The following is a 19,469-nucleotide window of genomic DNA, read 5'->3' as shown; positions in this document are numbered from 1 at the left end:
TCTTTGGTGCCCTGCGACTGACGTCACACCTATACCCCAAGGTATCCTGTGGATACCCTATGGACCCTGAAGTAGAAAAGAATGTAATTATAATCTGAAATTCTTATTACCTTGTTCCTGACACAAGTGTAACATGACAACAACGAATAGAAGAAAGGTTTACATACTGAATACAATCTAGGATTGACTATATAAGGTAAAATGAGTAATAAAACAGTAGAAAAAATTGAATGACTAACGATATAGAACATGGAATAGGAGTCATAAATGATGTTATGCTGCTATTACTGTAAGTACAGTATTTTATGTTGTTAAGATTTGAACACACTTTCAAGATTCCTTTAAGTAATAGTGACATAGGTAAATCCAAGTGCAGTATACAACTAGTAATAGAAACAGCGCTATAAAGGCATTTAATATATGTAATATGCTGTATATAAATAAGTATAGCTTGTGAGTAAAATTTGCCACATACATTTAATATCTATAATACAAAATATGCATAACAATCAATAAAAAAACAATAAAAACAATGAACAAACATTTGCAGTGGGTATAAGCAGCTGAACGGTCCTAATCACAACCTGAAAAATGTCCCCAAGCTGAACATATAACCCCTATTTACTGAATAATCAGCCACAAGTCAATCCGGAAATTCCAGTTAGGGGTAAAGGTATATTACCAGTTGGTGGCGACAAGTGTCCAATCAGTCCTTTAGCAAGGAATCCTCTCTAGATAGATGTCTGCTGGTTGTCTCTTCAACTTGCACGCAATGGTTAAGTCCTTATATTGGTCCGGAGTAAAATATAAAGGATGTAATGATGGCATCACGGTTATACCAAAAAAGCTTGATGCGTTTCACCAAGGTATTGGCCCTCAGCTTCCTTAGTAGCAAGTATCTCCTGGTTCCAAAGTGGCTGGTATAAATATCTAGTCCTTAATTGAAGACCTACTGCAGCTGCATCAATTAATCATATAATCACACAAGCCATACTTAAAAGTAATTAAAAAAAAATCACTACAAGCAGGTAATTCTAAGTTAGCAAGGTAAATATGCATTTAAAATTTAAATATTATCATAAAGTATGCAAACCTTAATTTCAATGTCTGTCTATATTCCCATATGTCTGTCACGTGATATAACAAGGTAACCATAGCGATTGGAAGACTCTCAAAGACAAAGTATATCACAGCATGAAAAACAGCTAAAGTAATCTCTATCGAGTACAGACATATAGTCATAAATCGAATTAACAAAAGCTTTAGTCACAGGGCTGGCATGACCATTACGCTGGGTTACGCAGCCACGTAGAGTACCACAGTGAGGAGGGTGCCGCCATCCAGCAGCCTGACAGTGACAGTGGGGGGATGCGAAGGGGCGGCAGGTAGGCACAGGATTCTAAGGGGGCCAAGGCCGCACCAGGGAAGGGGCAATGACGGTGTACATTACTCACAGGAGGCAGCTCCTTTGTGCTGCCTCTCTATGGCGAGATACCCTGGTGGTCAGAGGAGCGTGTGCTGAGCCCTGATTGGAGAAGCCCAACGCACATGCTCCTCTGACCCAAGCAGGGGGACGGGGCTACACCAGCTACACCATCTTGTTCTTCAACTCCCAGTCCATGGCTCCACACAGCATGGAGGACGAGGGAATTACAGCCATGGCCAAAAGTTTTGAGAATGACACAAGTATTGGTTTTCACAAAGTTTGCTGCTTCAGTGTTTTTAGACCTTTTTGTCAGATGTAACTATGGTATACTGAAGTAAAATTACAAGCATTTCATAAGTGTCAAAGGCTTTTATTGACAATTACATTAATTTTATGCAAAGAGTCAATATTTACAGTGTTGGCCCTTCTTTTTCAAGACTTCTGCAATTCACCCTGGCATGCTATCAATCAACTTCTGGGCCACATACTGACTGATGGCCGCTCATTCTTGCCTAATCAATGTTTGGATTTTGGCAGAATTTGTGGGTTTTTGTTTGTCCACCCGCATCTTGAGGATTGACCACAAGTTCTCAATGGGATTAAGGTCTGGGGAGTTTCCTGGCCATGGACCAAAAATTTCGATGTATTGTTCCCAGAGCCACTTAGTTATCACTTTTGCCTTATGGCAAGGTGCTCCATCATGCTGGAAAAGACATTGTTCGTCTCCAAACTGTTCTTGGATGGTTGGGAGAAGTTGCTCTTGGATGATGTTTTTGGTACCATTTTTTATTCATGGCTGTGTTCTTAGGCAAAATTGTGAGTGAGCCCATTCCCTTGGCTGAGAAGCAACCCCACATATAAATGGTCTCAGGATGCTTTACTGTTGGCATGGCACAGGACTGATGGTAGCGCTCACCTTTCCTTCTCCGGACAAGCGTTTTTCCAGATGCCCCAAGCAATCTGAAAGGGGATTCATCAGAGAAAATAACTTTACCCCAGTCCTCAGTAGTCCAATCCCTGTACCTTTTGCAGAATATCAGTCTGTCCCTGATGTTTTTCCTGGAGCGAAGTGGCTTCTTTGCTGCCCTTCTTGACACCATGTCATCCTCCAAAAGTCTTCGCCTCACTGTGCGTGAAGATGCACTCACACCTGCCTGCTGCCATTCCTGAGCAAGCTCTGCACTTGCGGTGTCTCGATCCCGCAGCTGAGTCAACTTTAGGAGACGGTCCTGGTGCTTGCTGGATATTCTTGGGCACCCTAAAGCCTTCTTCACAACTATTGAACCTCTCTTCTTGAAGTTCTTGATGATCCGATAAATGGTTGATTTAGGTGCAATCTTACTAGCAGTAATATCCTTGCCTGTGAAGCCCTTTTTGTGCAAAGCAATGATGACTGCACGTGTTTCCTTGCAGGTAACCATGGTTAACAGAGGAATAACAATTATTTTAAGCTCCACCCTCCTTTTAAAGCTTCCAGTCTGTTATTCTAACTCAATCAGCATGACAGAGTGATCTCCAGCCTTGTCCTCATCAACATACTCACCTGTGTTAACGAGAGAATCACTGACATGATGTCAGCTGGTACTTTTGTGGCAGGGCTGAAATGCAGTGGAAATGTTTTTGGGATTAAGTTAATTGTCATGGCAAAGAGGGACTTTGCAATTAATTGCAATTCATCTGATCACTCTTCATGACATTCTGGATATATGCAAATTGCCATCATAAAAACTGAAGCAGCAGACTTTGTGAAAACCAATACTTGTGTCATTCTCAAAACTTTTGGCCATGGCTGTAGTGGAGGCTCCGCATCAAGTTGAGAGGGGGTGAGACTACAGGGAAACATATTGTTTCTGTTCTCCACTCTGCCTGGATGTGTGTGTATATGTCTCTAGGTAACCCTGTCTGTATGTCTCTATATGTAACCCTGTATGTGTGTGTTTGTATGTATGTATGTATGTATGTATGTCTCTATATGTAACCCTGTCTATATATGTAAAACTAGAATTGGGGACACACTGTGGCATATAAAGCATATTGGATAGGAAGCCTGAAGATATGATTTCAGTCCAGTGTTATTGTAGTGAGGGGTGACATTGAAAAAGTAAAATAAGTAAACTATTGTCCCTTTTGTGGTTTATACTTTTTGGGATAGTGTATTTTCCAGTCATGCATGGGGTTCTCTTTACTTTCTGGCAAAAGTGATATGTATCACTCCTCTCTCTCTCTCCCCCCCTTTCTCCTCTATCTGCCTCTCCCTCCCCCCTCCCCTCTGCTGCCTCTCTCTGTGCCTCTCCCCCTCCCCTCTCTACTGCCTCTCTCTCCTCTCTTACTCTCTCTCTCCTTAAATGTCTTGCACCAGTCTTAAGTCTCTCTCCCCTTTGTAGTTTGCTACCTTTGGCTTCCTTCTCTCTCCCAGGGCACAGGGCATGCCTCCAGCATGACAAATATGGGGTTTGGCTTGTGGGTACGGCTTTTCCCATGAGACCACGCAAAAGTGGGCTGCTGATATATATTCGCATACCATGCAAATTGGGCTCAGGCCACACCTGGGTGATAAGTGTTTATATATCATCCCAAAGGGCAAACCATACAAGAAAAAAGCATTAATTTGCAGAAATAGGTACAATAATAGTGCAGCAATGGTAATTAACTATAATATACACAATAAACAGATATCATAATCCTATGCATTTGTTCAATATTATATTAATGAACAAGCCTTCAGATTTTGTAAATGAATGTTTTAGTTCATAATACACAGTATAGGGTTCTTGTTAATCATTATTTTAGAGTCCAAGGACTGTTCTACAATCGATTTGATTAATGAATAAAAAGGTAATTGAACTTACAGTATCTTAAGTACCTTACAATAGTATGACATTGTGTACATATATTATATATTATTACTACAAGTAATATAGGTCCTTATAGGTTATAGAAGATAAAACAATACATCTCAACACCATTCCTGTTCAAAATGCAATTAGAAAATAAATTACACAGCGCTCTAGTATGGTAATAAAAACTTAAACCTATATTGGTTGTATGAAATATAACTTATTTATTCAATCAGACCATATTTAAATGCAAATCAACGTCAATATTAAACTGTTGTAGATACAAACATACTGTATATTAAAACATTCCCCACCATACAAAATAATTGTAGGTTTAAAATATACGTAATTCATGCACGACTGGAAGATTTCATGTGTCACAAGACAAAATTCATTTCAAGTGTATCCAAGGGGTAAGGAAATCTTTCATGTGGCTATACGTTATTTCTGTGCTCATTTGCTGCTGTGGCACATACAGTATATCAAAAAACCACCACTGCAGTAAAAAACACACTGATTTGTGCTAAGTGTATGCACTTGCCGATGCTGGCACCCGCTGCTCACGATATCGCGCTGGGTACACATCGTTTAGTGTGTACCCAGTCGCATTGTTAGATGCCGTAATGATTATTAATACTATGAATCTCATTGGAGCAGATGTTATATTTACAGATAAAGGACAAACTTATCTGCTTTGGAACCTCAGAATCATGTGATTCTAACGTAGATTTAGTTTTAGTTTGTAATAGGGAAGACCGATCCATTAACGATACCTCTCTCCAAGCTTTTTGTAGAAGTGAGTCAGGATAGCCTCTTCTTTTGATTGAATCTATTAAAATCTCTGCTAGTGTATAAAAATTTTCAATACAGAAATTGTTTCTGCATATGCGCATTAATTAGCATTTTTGGATGTTAATTTTCCGTGGCCTATTATGTGAGCTTCTAAAGTGGAGATAAGGTTGAGTATCGCCTAGCTTAATGTAATTAGATGTATGGATAGAAGTTACAATGGTTTCAAGGGTCACATCCAGGGAGTCTATACGATTCCTAGCATATGTGTAAGTGAAAAATAAATTAAAAGTGTGATGTGCTGTGAACAGGGCCGGCGCTACCAGTAGGCAGATTTAGGCATCTGCCTAGAGCGCCAGCCACCAGAGGGTGCCTCAGAGTGCCCTCAGCAAGAAAAAAAGTTTCTGCCATTCACACTCACAGCAGCTGCGGGTCTTCAGTCACAGCCATTGGTCTTCAGTCGCCCACAGCCGTCGCTATGTCCGACTCCACCCCACTATCACAGTGCTGATGACTGCTGTGACAATAGCTCGGGCGCTCTTCCCCAGCAGCTTTCCTCCCCTTCTCTCTGCTTCCCTCTGGCCTTGGGGAATACAAGCATGACAACGAGGGGGCAGAACCAGCTGCAAAACTGAGCCTGAAAATGAAGTGCATCGTGTGAGCACTGGTATGTACACTACTGCTGTTTCTGACTGTGTGTGTACCTATGCACAGTATACGTGTCTCTATGTGTGTTTTATCTCTGTGTAGAATATGATTATACTGTATGTGTACCTACCTATGTAGAAGAGTATAAATAAAAAAGCAGCAGAGCGTTTTACTATATATATATATATACATATATATATATATATATATATGTATATATAATCCACTGCAGTGTTTTATAGGATGGACCAGTGTGTATGTATATATATTTTATATGTGTGAGTGTGTGTGTGTAAATGTGTATATGGGGGTCTGTATGCAGCTGTGTTTCTATGTATATGAGTGTATGTATACCAATGTAATAAAGCATGGACAGTATAAATGGAATCGGTATGGAATCCCGGCTGCCACATGGCCAGCAGTTCGATTCCTGGCAGCGGCAGCCCGACAGATCAGCAGAGCCCGGCAGCGGAAGCCCGACAGCGCTGGAAATCCCAATCGTCCCTATGGTAAGTATAAAGTAGCCTAACCTAACCCCCCTAACCCTCCTTAGGGGTGCCTAACCCTAACCTTCCCCCCCAAGTGCCTAACCCTAACCTCCCCACCTCTAAGTGCTTAACCCTAACCCCCCTCCCCGCTGCCTAAACCTAAGTCCCCCGGGGGGGGGTGCCTAACCCTAACCCCCCCTCCCCGCTGCCAAAACCTAAGTCCCCCTGTGGGGTGCCTAACCCTAACCTCCCCCCGGGGGTGCCTAACCCTAACCCCCCATTCCCCTAGCCTAACCCTCCCGAGGGGGTGCCTAACCCTAATCCCCCATTCCCCTAGCCTAACCCTCCCGAGGGGGTGCCTAACCTTTAGTCCCCCCGGGTGCCCTAAACCAAACCCTCCTCCCCCCCGCGGCTGTCCGCTCGCGGCGCCCGGCATCCCTTCGATCGGGATGCCGGGCGCCGGTCTTCCGGCGTCTGGTAAATGACAGGCGTCTAGATATAGATATCGGTCATTTATCCCACGCCGGGATAAAGCAGCCGGGAAGCCGACTGTTGGTATTAAGGCAGCCGGTTTCCCGACTGCATACCGTATAAACTAGGGATGTGCAGGCTCGGATAGGTTCGAGTTTGCACGTTGAGTTCGGATTTTTCCCTCCAAAAAAACGGAACTCAGAAAGAGGCTAAATGTCATCTTACATGGACGAACATCATCATTCCTGGACTTTTGTCCAGGACAGGATCTGTAGTAGACGACACAAAAACAGGAGCAACAGCAGGGAGAAAGGATCCGTTGCAGCTATTCATGCTTGAAGATATAGCCACAGATAGATATATTGTCAACAGGAGCGAAGTAAACCTGAGTCCAAAGTCAGCAGGTACAGATCTAGTCCACGCAACAATTAAAATGCTGGCCAACAATAGAAACAGTCCCGGAGGAGTAAAGACCGGCAGAGGGTCACAGCAGAGGATTGTAAAAACAGGAGGCAACGGAGCTGTGCAGTTGCGGTATCAGTGGTACTAGGAAAACAGGGAGCCTCAGGTGACAGTCACAGATCGGATCAGTCCCAAGATGGCAGCCGCCGATCCCCAGCACTTCCCACGCCGCCAAGAGAGGCTAGAAGAAATCGGAGGAGCAACGGGCAGCAAGCAGTGCAGCCAGGCCACCGGAGGTCACCGCCAGAAAAAAGAGACAGCCGCCAACCAGACACAGCACAGAAGCACAGTCGCCGGAGTCAGGAATACCACACCGCAGGACCCGGCAACGGAGATCACCGGGCAGGTGAGCAGGCACTGGACAAAGAGCCCACCGGTGAACCTCAGGAGATGCAGGAAAGAGTACCTCACTGCTATACAGAAGTTGGAGATGGTATGACCATGCAAACAGGATATATTAACAGGATGAAAGCGGGAGAGCTGGCAAACACGTCCTACACCATGCTACTCCAGCCCACGCCCCCCAATACTGTACTTTGTTACAGCACTGAGTGGAACAGTAACATTTACCGTCATGGTTTAGATCTGAAATATTTAGTGGACACCTCGTTACGCCAGGCATATGCAGCGCTCACTTTTTGAGGTTATTGTTTATTTATTTAAAAAATATATTTTTATATAGGAAACAATACACTGCAAAAACCAAAATCTATTCAACATCATTAAACGTGCAATGTTTTCATAAAGATGTCCCCCCTCTCGGGGCTGTTTGGCGAGACATAAGCCACAGTGTATGAGGACACATGATGATTCACTCAAAATGTGCATCTTACTGTACCCCCTATCCTATGTTAAAGAGTTACTTAATAGTGCCTCCACCCAAGCTATTTGTAAAGCTATAAAGGTTGCTTGGGGAACCTTACCCGAAGTGTGTATGGTGTAATATATATATATATATATATATATATATATATATATATATATATATATATATATATATATATATATATATATATATATATATATATATAACATCAATTTTTTCTTCCTTCCAGGTTACTTTGCGATCGGACATCACCCTTTTCAGGTAAGTACATACAAAAGTTTGACAGTTTCAAACTTATTTTATCAGAGATAAGGTTGCCAGAGTAACATGTACAATGTGTTCACCAGCATTAACAATATATTACATTAAGTTATACATGTCATCCAGTATTACGTTGAATACAATAAAGCTTTAGCTTAACCTTTAAGGACAATCCTGGTTCATATGCAATAAGTCCCGTAAAGATTAGTGTGAGTAATGATATCCAAGTCCTGAACCTGCATAGGAAATATTGAAGCTTGTTTATCTAAATTGGTCCTGCATTTATCAGTTCATCCAACAATTTACTTAAATGTCCTTTTGAGAGGATGATTCACAGTCTAATCCTCTCAGGAATATAAATAGTAACTATTGCTGGGCTTCAGGTATCTATGAATGACTCTCCACGTGCTTTGCGCAAGCCCCACTAATATCACAATATACAATACTAGCATTAATTACTCCTCGTGGGATTATAATGCAGAAGCCAGAGAATAAGGCTGTGTTCCTACTTAAGGTTGCTATTCCCCTGGGCTGTGTAAAACTTGTGTACTCCGTACTCAAAAGTAGCAGCCGACAGCCCCTGAAGTATACATTCTTCTGATGTAACAAAGCACTAACCTAGTGCTTCCCTCCAAAGAACATCGGATACTGCTTCAGTCCCTGTAGCGACTTCTGTGTTAGATTGTAAAGCTCTAGCTAAGCTTGTCCCGGCTGACGACCATTAGGGAAACGGAGCCTGTCACTAGAATATTTAACACCAATACACTAGAGCCAGCTCCTGTCAATTCTTACTTACTGTTCTTGTAGAAAGAGGATTTGCTAACAATGGGTTCTGTAACTCCCCTTTAACTCCTATTTTCTGCTTCACCAGTCTTCTCTTAAGTTTATTATAGCACTCCTTCCCTTCGTCAGCTGTGACCTTTTATTATTGCCAGTTATTTATATAGCGCACACATAATAATAATAATAATAATAATAATTTTATTTATAGAGCACTTTTCTCCCATAGGACTCAAAGGTGCTTTACAGACATCAGAAAACATGGTACAAGGATTTGGTGTTGCATTAGAATAGAAAACCACACCGAGATAATTAAAATCAACCGAAACCTAGAGAGCACAATAAGCATATTGCGGGGTTGGTGCAGACATTTTGGGAAATAACTTCCATGGGTTATATATTCCACCCACAAAGGTACCAAATGAGGCAGCCGTCTTGGGCGCACTACGTAGGATTACCCTGGGTGGAATAGTTTACGCCTAGAAGAGATGACACAAAATGGGTGGTTGCAACATCCTGATGCTAGGAGTAGGGTCCCAACATAATAGTCAGGTCCATGTATTTTTCTTCCCATCCACGAGTGTACCAGGTGAGGCAGCCATGGTGGGCGCACTATGAAGGTTGCACTGTGGGTGATAAACCATACAAGGACCCAAGGAATATTCTGCAGCGCTTACAATCTATGTTCCCTACCAAACGCTCACATATAGACACACTAGGGTTAATTTTTTGTTGGGAGCCAATTAACCTACCAGTATATTTTTCGAGTGTGGGAGGAAACCGGAGTACCCGGAGGAAACCCACGCAAGCACAGGGAGAATATACGAACTCCACACAGGTAGGACCATGGTGGGAATCGAACCAATGACCTCAGTGCTGTTAGGCAGTAATGCTAACTGTTACACCATCTTTTACCCCCCTAGGCTATGATTTCTGTAAGTAGTAATAAACTGGCATATGTTGCGTGGGACTTCTTATGATGTACAGGAGCAGTGACTACTCACTCCAGGCACAGCGCTGCTGCCCATTATACTGATCGTCCTTCCTTTGAGCTATTGGATGAGAGGCGGCTCCTGTTAGTAGCCTCCATCACCAGAGCCTGCCGATCACGTCCCCGTGAGCTGGCAGCACTATCGCGGCTCTGCTCTCACTACCTCGGACAGCCGGGCAGCTCCTGCCACTGGCCTCTGTCACCGGCGCCTGCCGATCGCACTCCTAGAGGGCCGGAAGGACTAGCGCGGCTCTCACCTCCTCTGGCAGCCTGACTACTCCAGCCACCTGTCACCGCTAGCAGCGGGTACCAGACGCTCAAAGGACAACTCCCAGCTCCGTCCTTATGGTACCCAGCCACAGCCCCTTACTGGCAGCAGCGATCAACTACTCCCAACGCCCTTGCCTACTTCAGTGCCTGGTAAGCAGAGATCTGCGCTCACAAGGTGGGGAACAGCAGACTGCCTACCAGGATCGTTCACTCCATTATATACCCCCTCTAGAGCGGCACGAGCCTGATTAAGGGTATCTCGTGTCCCTTCCAGCACTTTCCGAGGTGTCTCGAGCCCCTGTATTTCCCGTGTACTGCACGAGCCCGCTGCTCCCTTTGTTATTATTATTACCAGTTATTTATATAGCGCACACATATTCCGCAGTGCTTTACAGAGAACAGCTTTGTTCTTGCATATATAGGCCTCTGCTTCTCTCCCCTCACAATATAGCATATATATGTAACATTACACTTTTCAATAAATATACCCTCCCTAAACAATATATATACATTGTTTTATTTAGACTAATAATTAAAACATGCAATATAATAGGACCATAGGTTGCCTGACAGCCAATCCCAATGGTAAAGTGTACCACCTATAAATATATAAATTATTTATATATAATATATATATATATATATATATATATATATATATATATATATACACACACACACACACATATATGTGTATACACATGTATAGGACAATTACAAATATATATATATATATATATATATATATATATATATATATATATATATATATATATATATTAATCTGCTTCTGTACATTAGCCACATATTAATGTGGCTACATTATTCGCACAAATAAAACACGTAGTGACAAAACTACTTTGTTAGATTGCACTGATCAATTTAATGTGCAACATTTGTACATCTGTGTGCGACTGCGTCTGAATCTGTACACAAAGTGCTACGATGAAATTGTGCTTCACCTGTGACTTGTATGTGCTTAAAACTAATTCCTGTGCAGTTAACATTACAGCCAAGAGTCTGTAGCACAGTTTGGGTTATATTTCATTGCATCCGAGATACGAATAAGATGCAAAATATAATTAAAAAGACACTACTCCTCTCAGAGAGGCACATATTGCGACTTGGGGGTATATTTACTAAAGTGTGGGTTTTTAGAAGTGGAGATGATGCCCTTAGCAACCAATCAGATTCTACCTATTATCTACTAGAATGTGTTCGATAAATGATAAGTAGAATCTGATTGGTTGCTAAGGGTAACTTCTTCACTTCTATAAACCCACACTTTAGTAAATATACTACAAGGTGTATGAGGACACATTTGTAACTTCCATTTTACCTTACAATCATGACTATAGCCTTTAAACTTAGTATAATAAAAGTATCAGTACCTAGCTTAAACTTGCAATATTATGAGAAGAAAAGTACTGTAGGTTCACATTACACATACCACCAAAGGAAAGTATTAAAATGTAAATGTAGATGTTGCTAATATACCTTTTTTTTTTTAAACATGTTTTTATTTTTAAGTACATTACATCAACAGTAAACATATATCACATCCAGAGAACAGAATAGCACAGAGATTCGGGGAAGGAGACAGAGGAAAGACAGAATGTTAATATACCTTTGTGCAATGAATACAAAATATAATTAAGATAATAATTAACCATAAGTATAAAGCTCTAAATTGAAAATGTGTATTTTAAATATTACCTTAAGTCCCTCACGTGAAACCTGAATATGCAGATTTGCAAAACTATGAACTTGTCCAGCATTATAGAAACTGCAGCAAGTCGTCCCCCCCCCCCTATTCCTATGACTGCATTAGGGAGGTAGGCGACAAACCAGGAAAGAACATTGCTACAAAGGTAACTTTAGTGTGTGCAGTGTCTGTAGAGTATAGAACATTGATTTTCAATCTTTTTTAACTCGAGGCACACTACACAAGATTTTAAAACTGCCAAGGCACACTATCCAGCAATGCGGCGTGCATGAGCAATGAAAAAACATACACATTGGCTCCCACATAACAAAATACACTCACATTGGCCTTCACAGGAATGAAACACACTACAGTACAAATGCTCTGAGCTAACCGCCGCACCACACTTGACAACCGCTCGTGGCACACTAGTGTGTCATGGCACAGTGGTTGAAAAACACTGGTATAGAAGGTATAAGCCAGTTTGAAGAGGGCAGAGGATGGGTGGAAGTGGAGAAAAAATGGGACAGACATTTGTGCACAACTATTCACACTGTTTGGAAGCAAAAAGGAGAAGAGAGATTGGGCAGTAACCGGAAAGGGTAGGAGTAACAGATGGCCAAAGAGAGGGTGGTATTATAGTCAGTCAGGCAAAATTTGTAGTGGATAATTTCAGTGTGCAAGAGAAATATAGCCATTGGAATGGTTTTGCAGGTGACCTTTTTGAAGTGGCAGAATTGGGGGTTCAATCACTGAAGTCGCTGTGTGGTGAATGCAGTTATCATGTAGGTCTGGCCAACATCTAACGAACATCTTGATTCTGACTGCCACTATCACTGGACTATTAGTTGGGGAGGTAACCTGCTTAGATAAAACCCTTTTTAAAAGATATCATCAGTAACATATATGGCTACAGATCACATACACTAGAGCCCCCCCCCCCTTCTTCCATCTGTGTTAGCACAATAAAGATTTTACACTTTACATATGTTGCTATTGTCTCTCGCTTGTCATGTACCACTAGCCAGTTGGACTTGGATGCATTGAATGTGGGAAACACCATTTTTGTTCCCAGTACCATATAAACATTTTAATTACATACATAAAGCATGAATGTAAACTTACTTGATCAAGTAGTTGCTTTGCGGTAGTGCCACTAATAATACTGAATACAGAGAATGGTTCCGGGCCAGGAATCCCGTGCACGGTGACTCTAACCATTGATGAGGCCTTCTTTTCTTCTGAGCTAAAGAACTTCATAGGGACAGGAAATGGTATTTAATAGAAACTTTTGCAGAGGTAAATTATTTAAAATGCTAGGGACAGGCATAATGTGAATGACACCATTAGATATTGCTATTGTATGTCCTATATAAACCAGCAGTAAATGACAGTTTATGCCCATCCCTCCAGCAATACATGAGCGTGTAGGGAAAGCAGAATATGTACTGGTGCTATGGACAACAAACTATGTCAGACTATATATACTACCTATATATAACTGCTGAGGACTGGTAGACAAATAATGCAGGACAGAGTGTGGCAGAAGCTTTTAGAACGTCTGCACTTCAACTACCCATATGAAAGGGAGAACTTACTCTAAAGCACTTTTTTCATAGTAGCCGATTACTGATGTCTTAAAGACAGGGGCACTCCCATTCCATGTGGGAGCAAAACCTTTCCCAAATGCGAAAACCAGAGGGAACATCCAGCTAGACTGAGTAATAAAATGACATAGGACATTGCAGACATGTTCCCTATGCTAGTACGTAGTGTATAGGAAACCTGCTTCCCTACTACACTCCCTCACATAGCTACACACCTAACCCGTACTACAATAGTTACAGTAGTATCCTTATTTTGTTCTGGAAGACCGGAACTAAACCATATTTTCTTTTCAGAGATTAACGTTTTCTTGTGATGGTGATTAAACAGATAAAGGTGACAAATAAACAATACATGTCAGATGACCAATGAGACTGAAAATAAGCTATATAAATATACAGAGTCACCTACCAAAGAGGCTGGCAGAGAACTACCACTGGGAATTTCTTCCATTCGCCTGCTGTTAATGAATAGAGTGGAGATCTCCAAGGACTCATTGTGTAAGTTGTGCAGCTGTAAGTGTCTGTAGCCTGCAGTTACATGTAATATAAAGTTCAGGAAACAATCAGTACACCAATACAAGTAATGACAACACTGCAGCTGGGGTAATCAATATGTATCGTAGCAAGTGTTTTACTGAGAAATTGAGCCCCATTTGTTGAATCTGCATTACTGTGACGTACAGAGGCCAAGAAATGACCAGAATTCGCAAACTGGCTGCAGTACATAATATTGTAGCTTCAAGAAGTACCATAATAATGCCATAATACAGAGGTCTTTAGGGATCACAGTGGCCAGTGCAAGCTCCTTATCAATTAGAGTGCTGCAGATTTCACTACAGAGAGTACATGTGGCCATCAGCAGAAATGGTCACAATTGTATTGTCTCTCCTGGGAATAATAATACTGTTACTTTATTCTGCAAATATAATTATTATTAGCTATGTTGATATAAATATTAAACATGCTGCTAAGTATTAGAAAATGTATATTACAGCACGTTACATCAGACGCTTTCACACTAACTTGTGACATCCACAACAGAAAATCTCAGAGTCACAGTAACCTTCACTTAATATATCACCTACACAAGCAGCCAATGTTTACCATACCATGCCTTCCATTCAACAAGAGGATCAATGTCTGCTCTAATAATGATATCATATATAATGTAACAGAAAACCTAGATGTGTACGGATTACCACTGGCATTGCCTAAAACAGCAAGGACCGTGTAGAAAAGACAGCTCAGTTACAGAGTGTGTAAAATTATTATAAATGTATCTGTCAAAGCTTGGAGAGAGCTAAAGTGGAATGAGATAAAGTACCAAACAATCAGCTCGAGTCATTTTTCAAACAGTGTGCAAAATGTAAGTTAGAAGCTGATTGGTTGGTACTTTATCTCTCACAATTTTATCACTCTCCAATCATAGATAAATACCCCCTTTAATAACCAAGTATTATTGTAAGGCACATGTCATAGCATTAATATTTAATACAATCATTAGTGTAACACGTGTTTTAAGATATATGAAGAGATAAAGTAACAAATAATTTGTAACTGCTATAACAAACAAAGTAACTTTGCCCATGCCAGTGTTCACAATGCTCACCCACTGGGGCTGGCCACATCCTCTCAGAGAATAGATTTGGTGCAAACAGTAATGTGTTAGTTACAAACATGGGAACTTACAATAACATATAGTAGAGCGCTTTCTACTGCTTACAACACAACATATACTTATTTAACAGTCCCGATGTAGCTTGTCCCTTTTTTCAATGATTCCTCTTCAAATAATCAATGTATAAAACGAGAAGAAAGACAAAGGCCACATATGTGTAGAATTGTTTCAAAGTTTGTGTATATACAAATCTTTATAGAAGCAGATCTAGGTGAGATTAAATCTTTTCTTCCCAATTTATAAGGTGTAATGACGTACCATACTCACATATAGTTTGTATGGTTGAAAAGATATAGCGGTTTCTTTTGTAAACAGATTCTCACAGATAATTTATAATACCCAACACAAGATGGATCGAATAAACACGTACCCTGCTCACAGAAAACGGGGTAAAGCACATAATGGTATCTTTCCATAATAAACACGTACCCTACTCACATAAAACAGAGTGGGGTAAAGCACATAATGGTATCTTTCCAGAATAAACACATACCCTACTCACATAAAACGGGGTAAAGCACATAATGGTATCTTTCCAGAATAAACACGTACCCTACTCACATAAAACGGGGTAAAGCACATAATGGTATCTTTCCAGAATAAACACATACCCTACTCACATAAAACAGAGTGGGGTAAAGCACATAATGGTATCTTTCAAGAATAAACACATACCCTACTCACATAAAACAGAGTGGGGTAAAGCACATAATGGTATCTTTCCAGAATAAACACATACCCTACTCACATAAAACGGGGTAAAGCACATAATGGTATCTTTCCAGAATAAACACATACCCTACTCACATAAAACAGAGTGGGGTAAAGCACATAATGGTATCTTTCAAGAATAAACACATACCCTACTCACATAAAACGGGGTAAAGCACATAATGGTATCTTTCCAGAATAAACACATACCCTACTCACATAAAACAGAGTGGGGTAAAGCACATAATGGTATCTTTCCAGAATAAACACATACCCTACTCACATAAAACAGAGTGGGGTAAAGCACATAATGGTATCTTTCAAGAATAAACACATACCCTACTCACATAAAACGGGGTAAAGCACATAATGGTATCTTTCCAGAATAAACACGTACCCTACTCACATAAAACAGAGTGGGGTAAAGCACATAATGGTATCTTTCCAGAATAAACACATACCCTACTCACATAAAACGGGGTAAAGCACATAATGGTATCTTTCCAGAATAAACACATACCCTACTCACATAAAACAGAGTGGGGTAAAGCACATAATGGTATCTTTCAAGAATAAACACATACCCTACTCACATAAAACGGGGTAAAGCACATAATGGTATCTTTCCAGAATAAACACGTATCCTACTCACACAAAACAGAGTGGGGCAAAGCACATAATGGTATCTTTCCAGAATAATCATGTACCCAACTCACATGAACGAATGCAGCTTAAGCACATCAAGGTTTCTTTATCCAGCTCTTTCCAAAAACATCCAATATTAGTCGGTGAGTAGTTTTCAGTATTTGTTACATAAATACACAACTAACACAAAAATAAAATACAAAACAATATCTAAAACAATGTGTAAGAGGCATCCAGAATAAGGATAAATCACAACATCCAGGTACCATTGTTGAAGGTATATGATCCCAAAGACAGTCCGGATCAGGCTCTAAAAAAACATACCCAGTACCTTAATATAGGTGTGATATCCACAATCCAAATATTCTCCTACTGGTACAAAGTAACTCTCCTAACCAACGCATTTCAATTTGTAATCTTTCTCAATGTCCTTAGAAAGAAACAATTATGTGCTTTACCCCACTCTGTTTTCTGTGAGTAGGGTACGTGTTTATTCGATCCATCTTGTGTTGGGTATTATAAATTATCTGTGAAAGTCTGTTTACAAAAGAAACCGCTATATGTTTTCAACCATACAAACTATATGTGAGTATGGTACGTCATTGCACCTTATAAATTGGGAAGAAAAGATTTAATCTCACCTAGATCTGCTTCTATAAAGATTTATATATGCACAAACTTTGAAACAATTCTACACATATGTGGCCCTTGTCTTTCTTCTCGTTTTATACATCGATTATTTGAAGAGGAATCATTGAAGAAAGGGACAAGCTACATCAGGACTCTTAAATAAGTATATGTTGTGTTGTAAGCAGTAAAACGCGCTCCATTAACCCTATCTATATGTTATTGTATGTGTCATTTTTGTTCTTGAATTGGACAAGATTAGAGTTTTATAGCGGCTATTACAATTTACGCAGTGACTATTCCAACAATTTTGTTCATTATAAACATGGGAGCTTGTTGTATGGAGCCTCAGTTCTCTCTGTGCGAGAGATCAACAAAAGAGCTGTTTTATAAACCACCCAGGGTGCAATGTGGGGAGAGGTAATAGTGCAGTGCCAGCGGGTCTCCAGGACTATTCTAGTAGCTGAAAATGACCAGAAGTAGCCACTAACACAAATGGCAAAGGTAAGGACTGCTTACACAAATTACAATTCTTTACCAGTATCTGCCACCTCATCATAAACATATGTCCTAAATGTTGTCTTAGTCACAGGTCAATCTATGGCCAATATGAAGCAAGTCCCTTTAGATGCCCAGTGAATGTGTATCCAACTTTAGCTATATAGTGACACAAAGTAGCATCAGGGATGTAGTTAGCATCCTGTCAGAATCCCGACAGATTGTGGAAGTAAGTATTAGGTTTAGGGGGACGCTTAGGGTTAGGTACTAGGGGGAGGATTAGGCTGTGGGATGGAAGGGTTGGGGCTAGGCTGCTGGGGGGGGAGAGGGTTGGGGTTAGGCTGCTGGGGAGGAAGGTTGGGGTTAAGCTGCTGGGGGGGGGAGGGTTGGGGTTAAGCTGCTGGATGGGAGGGTTGGGATTAGGCTGTGGGATGGGAGAGTTAAGGTAAGGTTGTGGGAGGGGTGGGTTAGGGGGAGGGTCATAACACTTACAGAAATCTGTCAGGATTCTGACCGTTGGGATCCCTTACCCAACCCAAAGCATCATATTTGCTGCAAGGGTTAACAGTGTTAGACTAGTCCTGTATAGACAGGCTAACAAGAATATCCTAGCCTTCTATGGCATTGATTTTTGCCTTAATGGTTGGGTGGGTTATTCCTCTGTGCATTACCTCTGCCTCAACTGACACAGAGACTGAGCATTTCCTACATCCTGTGGCATAACCTTGATGTTGCTTCTGATGACTTCTGATTGCAGTAACTGCATCTCATATTAAAACAAGGTAATGTTGCGAGTCACAATGAAATATTACACTACAATGAAATATTACCTCTCTTTAGGGCTCTAAGGGGAATAATTCTTTGCGCAGTCACTGCAGAGCTGTTGTTTTCCACTACAGCAAAACGCAGAAATACAAGATCTTCAAAGTAAACTCGAAACATAAACTGCTCATTCCACATTGGGTTCAGAGTATTGCGATGGATCGGCTTCGTTCTGAAATGACAGCTGTCCACTTGCATCCCAAGCACATCGATTTCAATGCAAGGACTCCCTGTACTGTTACTTGGACAGACATTCTGTCCTGAGACAATCTGTAAGACGAGCAGTGGTTTAGATTAGCAACATGCAGGAACTGAAGCATTACATGATAAACCAGACCATGACGTTTTCCCTGTACTGATTGGATTTATGGTTTGTCATGACTTACTATTTTGCACGCACCTGAAATTATAGATCATTACATCAAAATATATTCAAGGAAATGTTCTCCGCAATGTGAGGACAGAAATCAGAGTAGAGGAAGAAGGGGGTCTATTTAGCAATTGTTAAACAGCAGTTTTCTAATGGTTTAAGAGTTTGAGCAATTTGAATATCCTGAACCCAGGCCTAGGATACCAAATGCTGCGGACTGCAGACCCTATTAGCATCAATAATTATCAATGGCGACAGCGGACTGGCCCAAATTTCATTGCGTGGCTATTTGGAGTTTGACCTAATTAGCTAATGCAATCTACAAGTAGCATTAGCGGATATAAATCTATGAAGGAGTGTCAACAGAGAGCCTCTGCCCTGGCTGGTTATCACAAAAGGATACCGAACACGTGCAGGGTCAGAACAGGCTGTATAGTGATAGCCAGGACAGGCAATAGGCGGTGATAAGTAAGTATACCACCAATGATAAATAGACCCACAGGAGTGAATTTATATGATTGCAACAAATGGAATGTGTTCTAGTTGAAAACCTACCA

At 40.9% G+C, this 19,469-nt stretch overlaps 1 protein-coding gene across 1 annotated transcript in view; it reads right to left on the bottom strand.

The window, feature by feature from the left end:
* The window catches only part of PLCE1 (phospholipase C epsilon 1), a 415,545-nt gene that overhangs the window by 23,104 nt on the left and 372,972 nt on the right, over positions 1–19,469 (bottom strand). The window contains exons 29-31 of the mRNA XM_088476428.1: positions 18,551–18,812; positions 13,971–14,089; positions 13,080–13,208 (exon numbers count right to left, since the gene is read on the bottom strand). Coding sequence (XP_088332554.1) covers positions 13,080–13,208; positions 13,971–14,089; positions 18,551–18,812 — 510 coding nt within the window. The remainder of the gene's footprint in view (positions 1–13,079; positions 13,209–13,970; positions 14,090–18,550; positions 18,813–19,469) is intronic.

This window comes from Taudactylus pleione, unplaced genomic scaffold, assembly GCF_031769625.1.
Source record: "Taudactylus pleione unplaced genomic scaffold, aTauple2 ptg000016l, whole genome shotgun sequence".
Taxonomy (NCBI): domain Eukaryota; kingdom Metazoa; phylum Chordata; class Amphibia; order Anura; family Myobatrachidae; genus Taudactylus; species Taudactylus pleione.
This window is presented reverse-complemented; position numbering and strand designations above follow the sequence as displayed.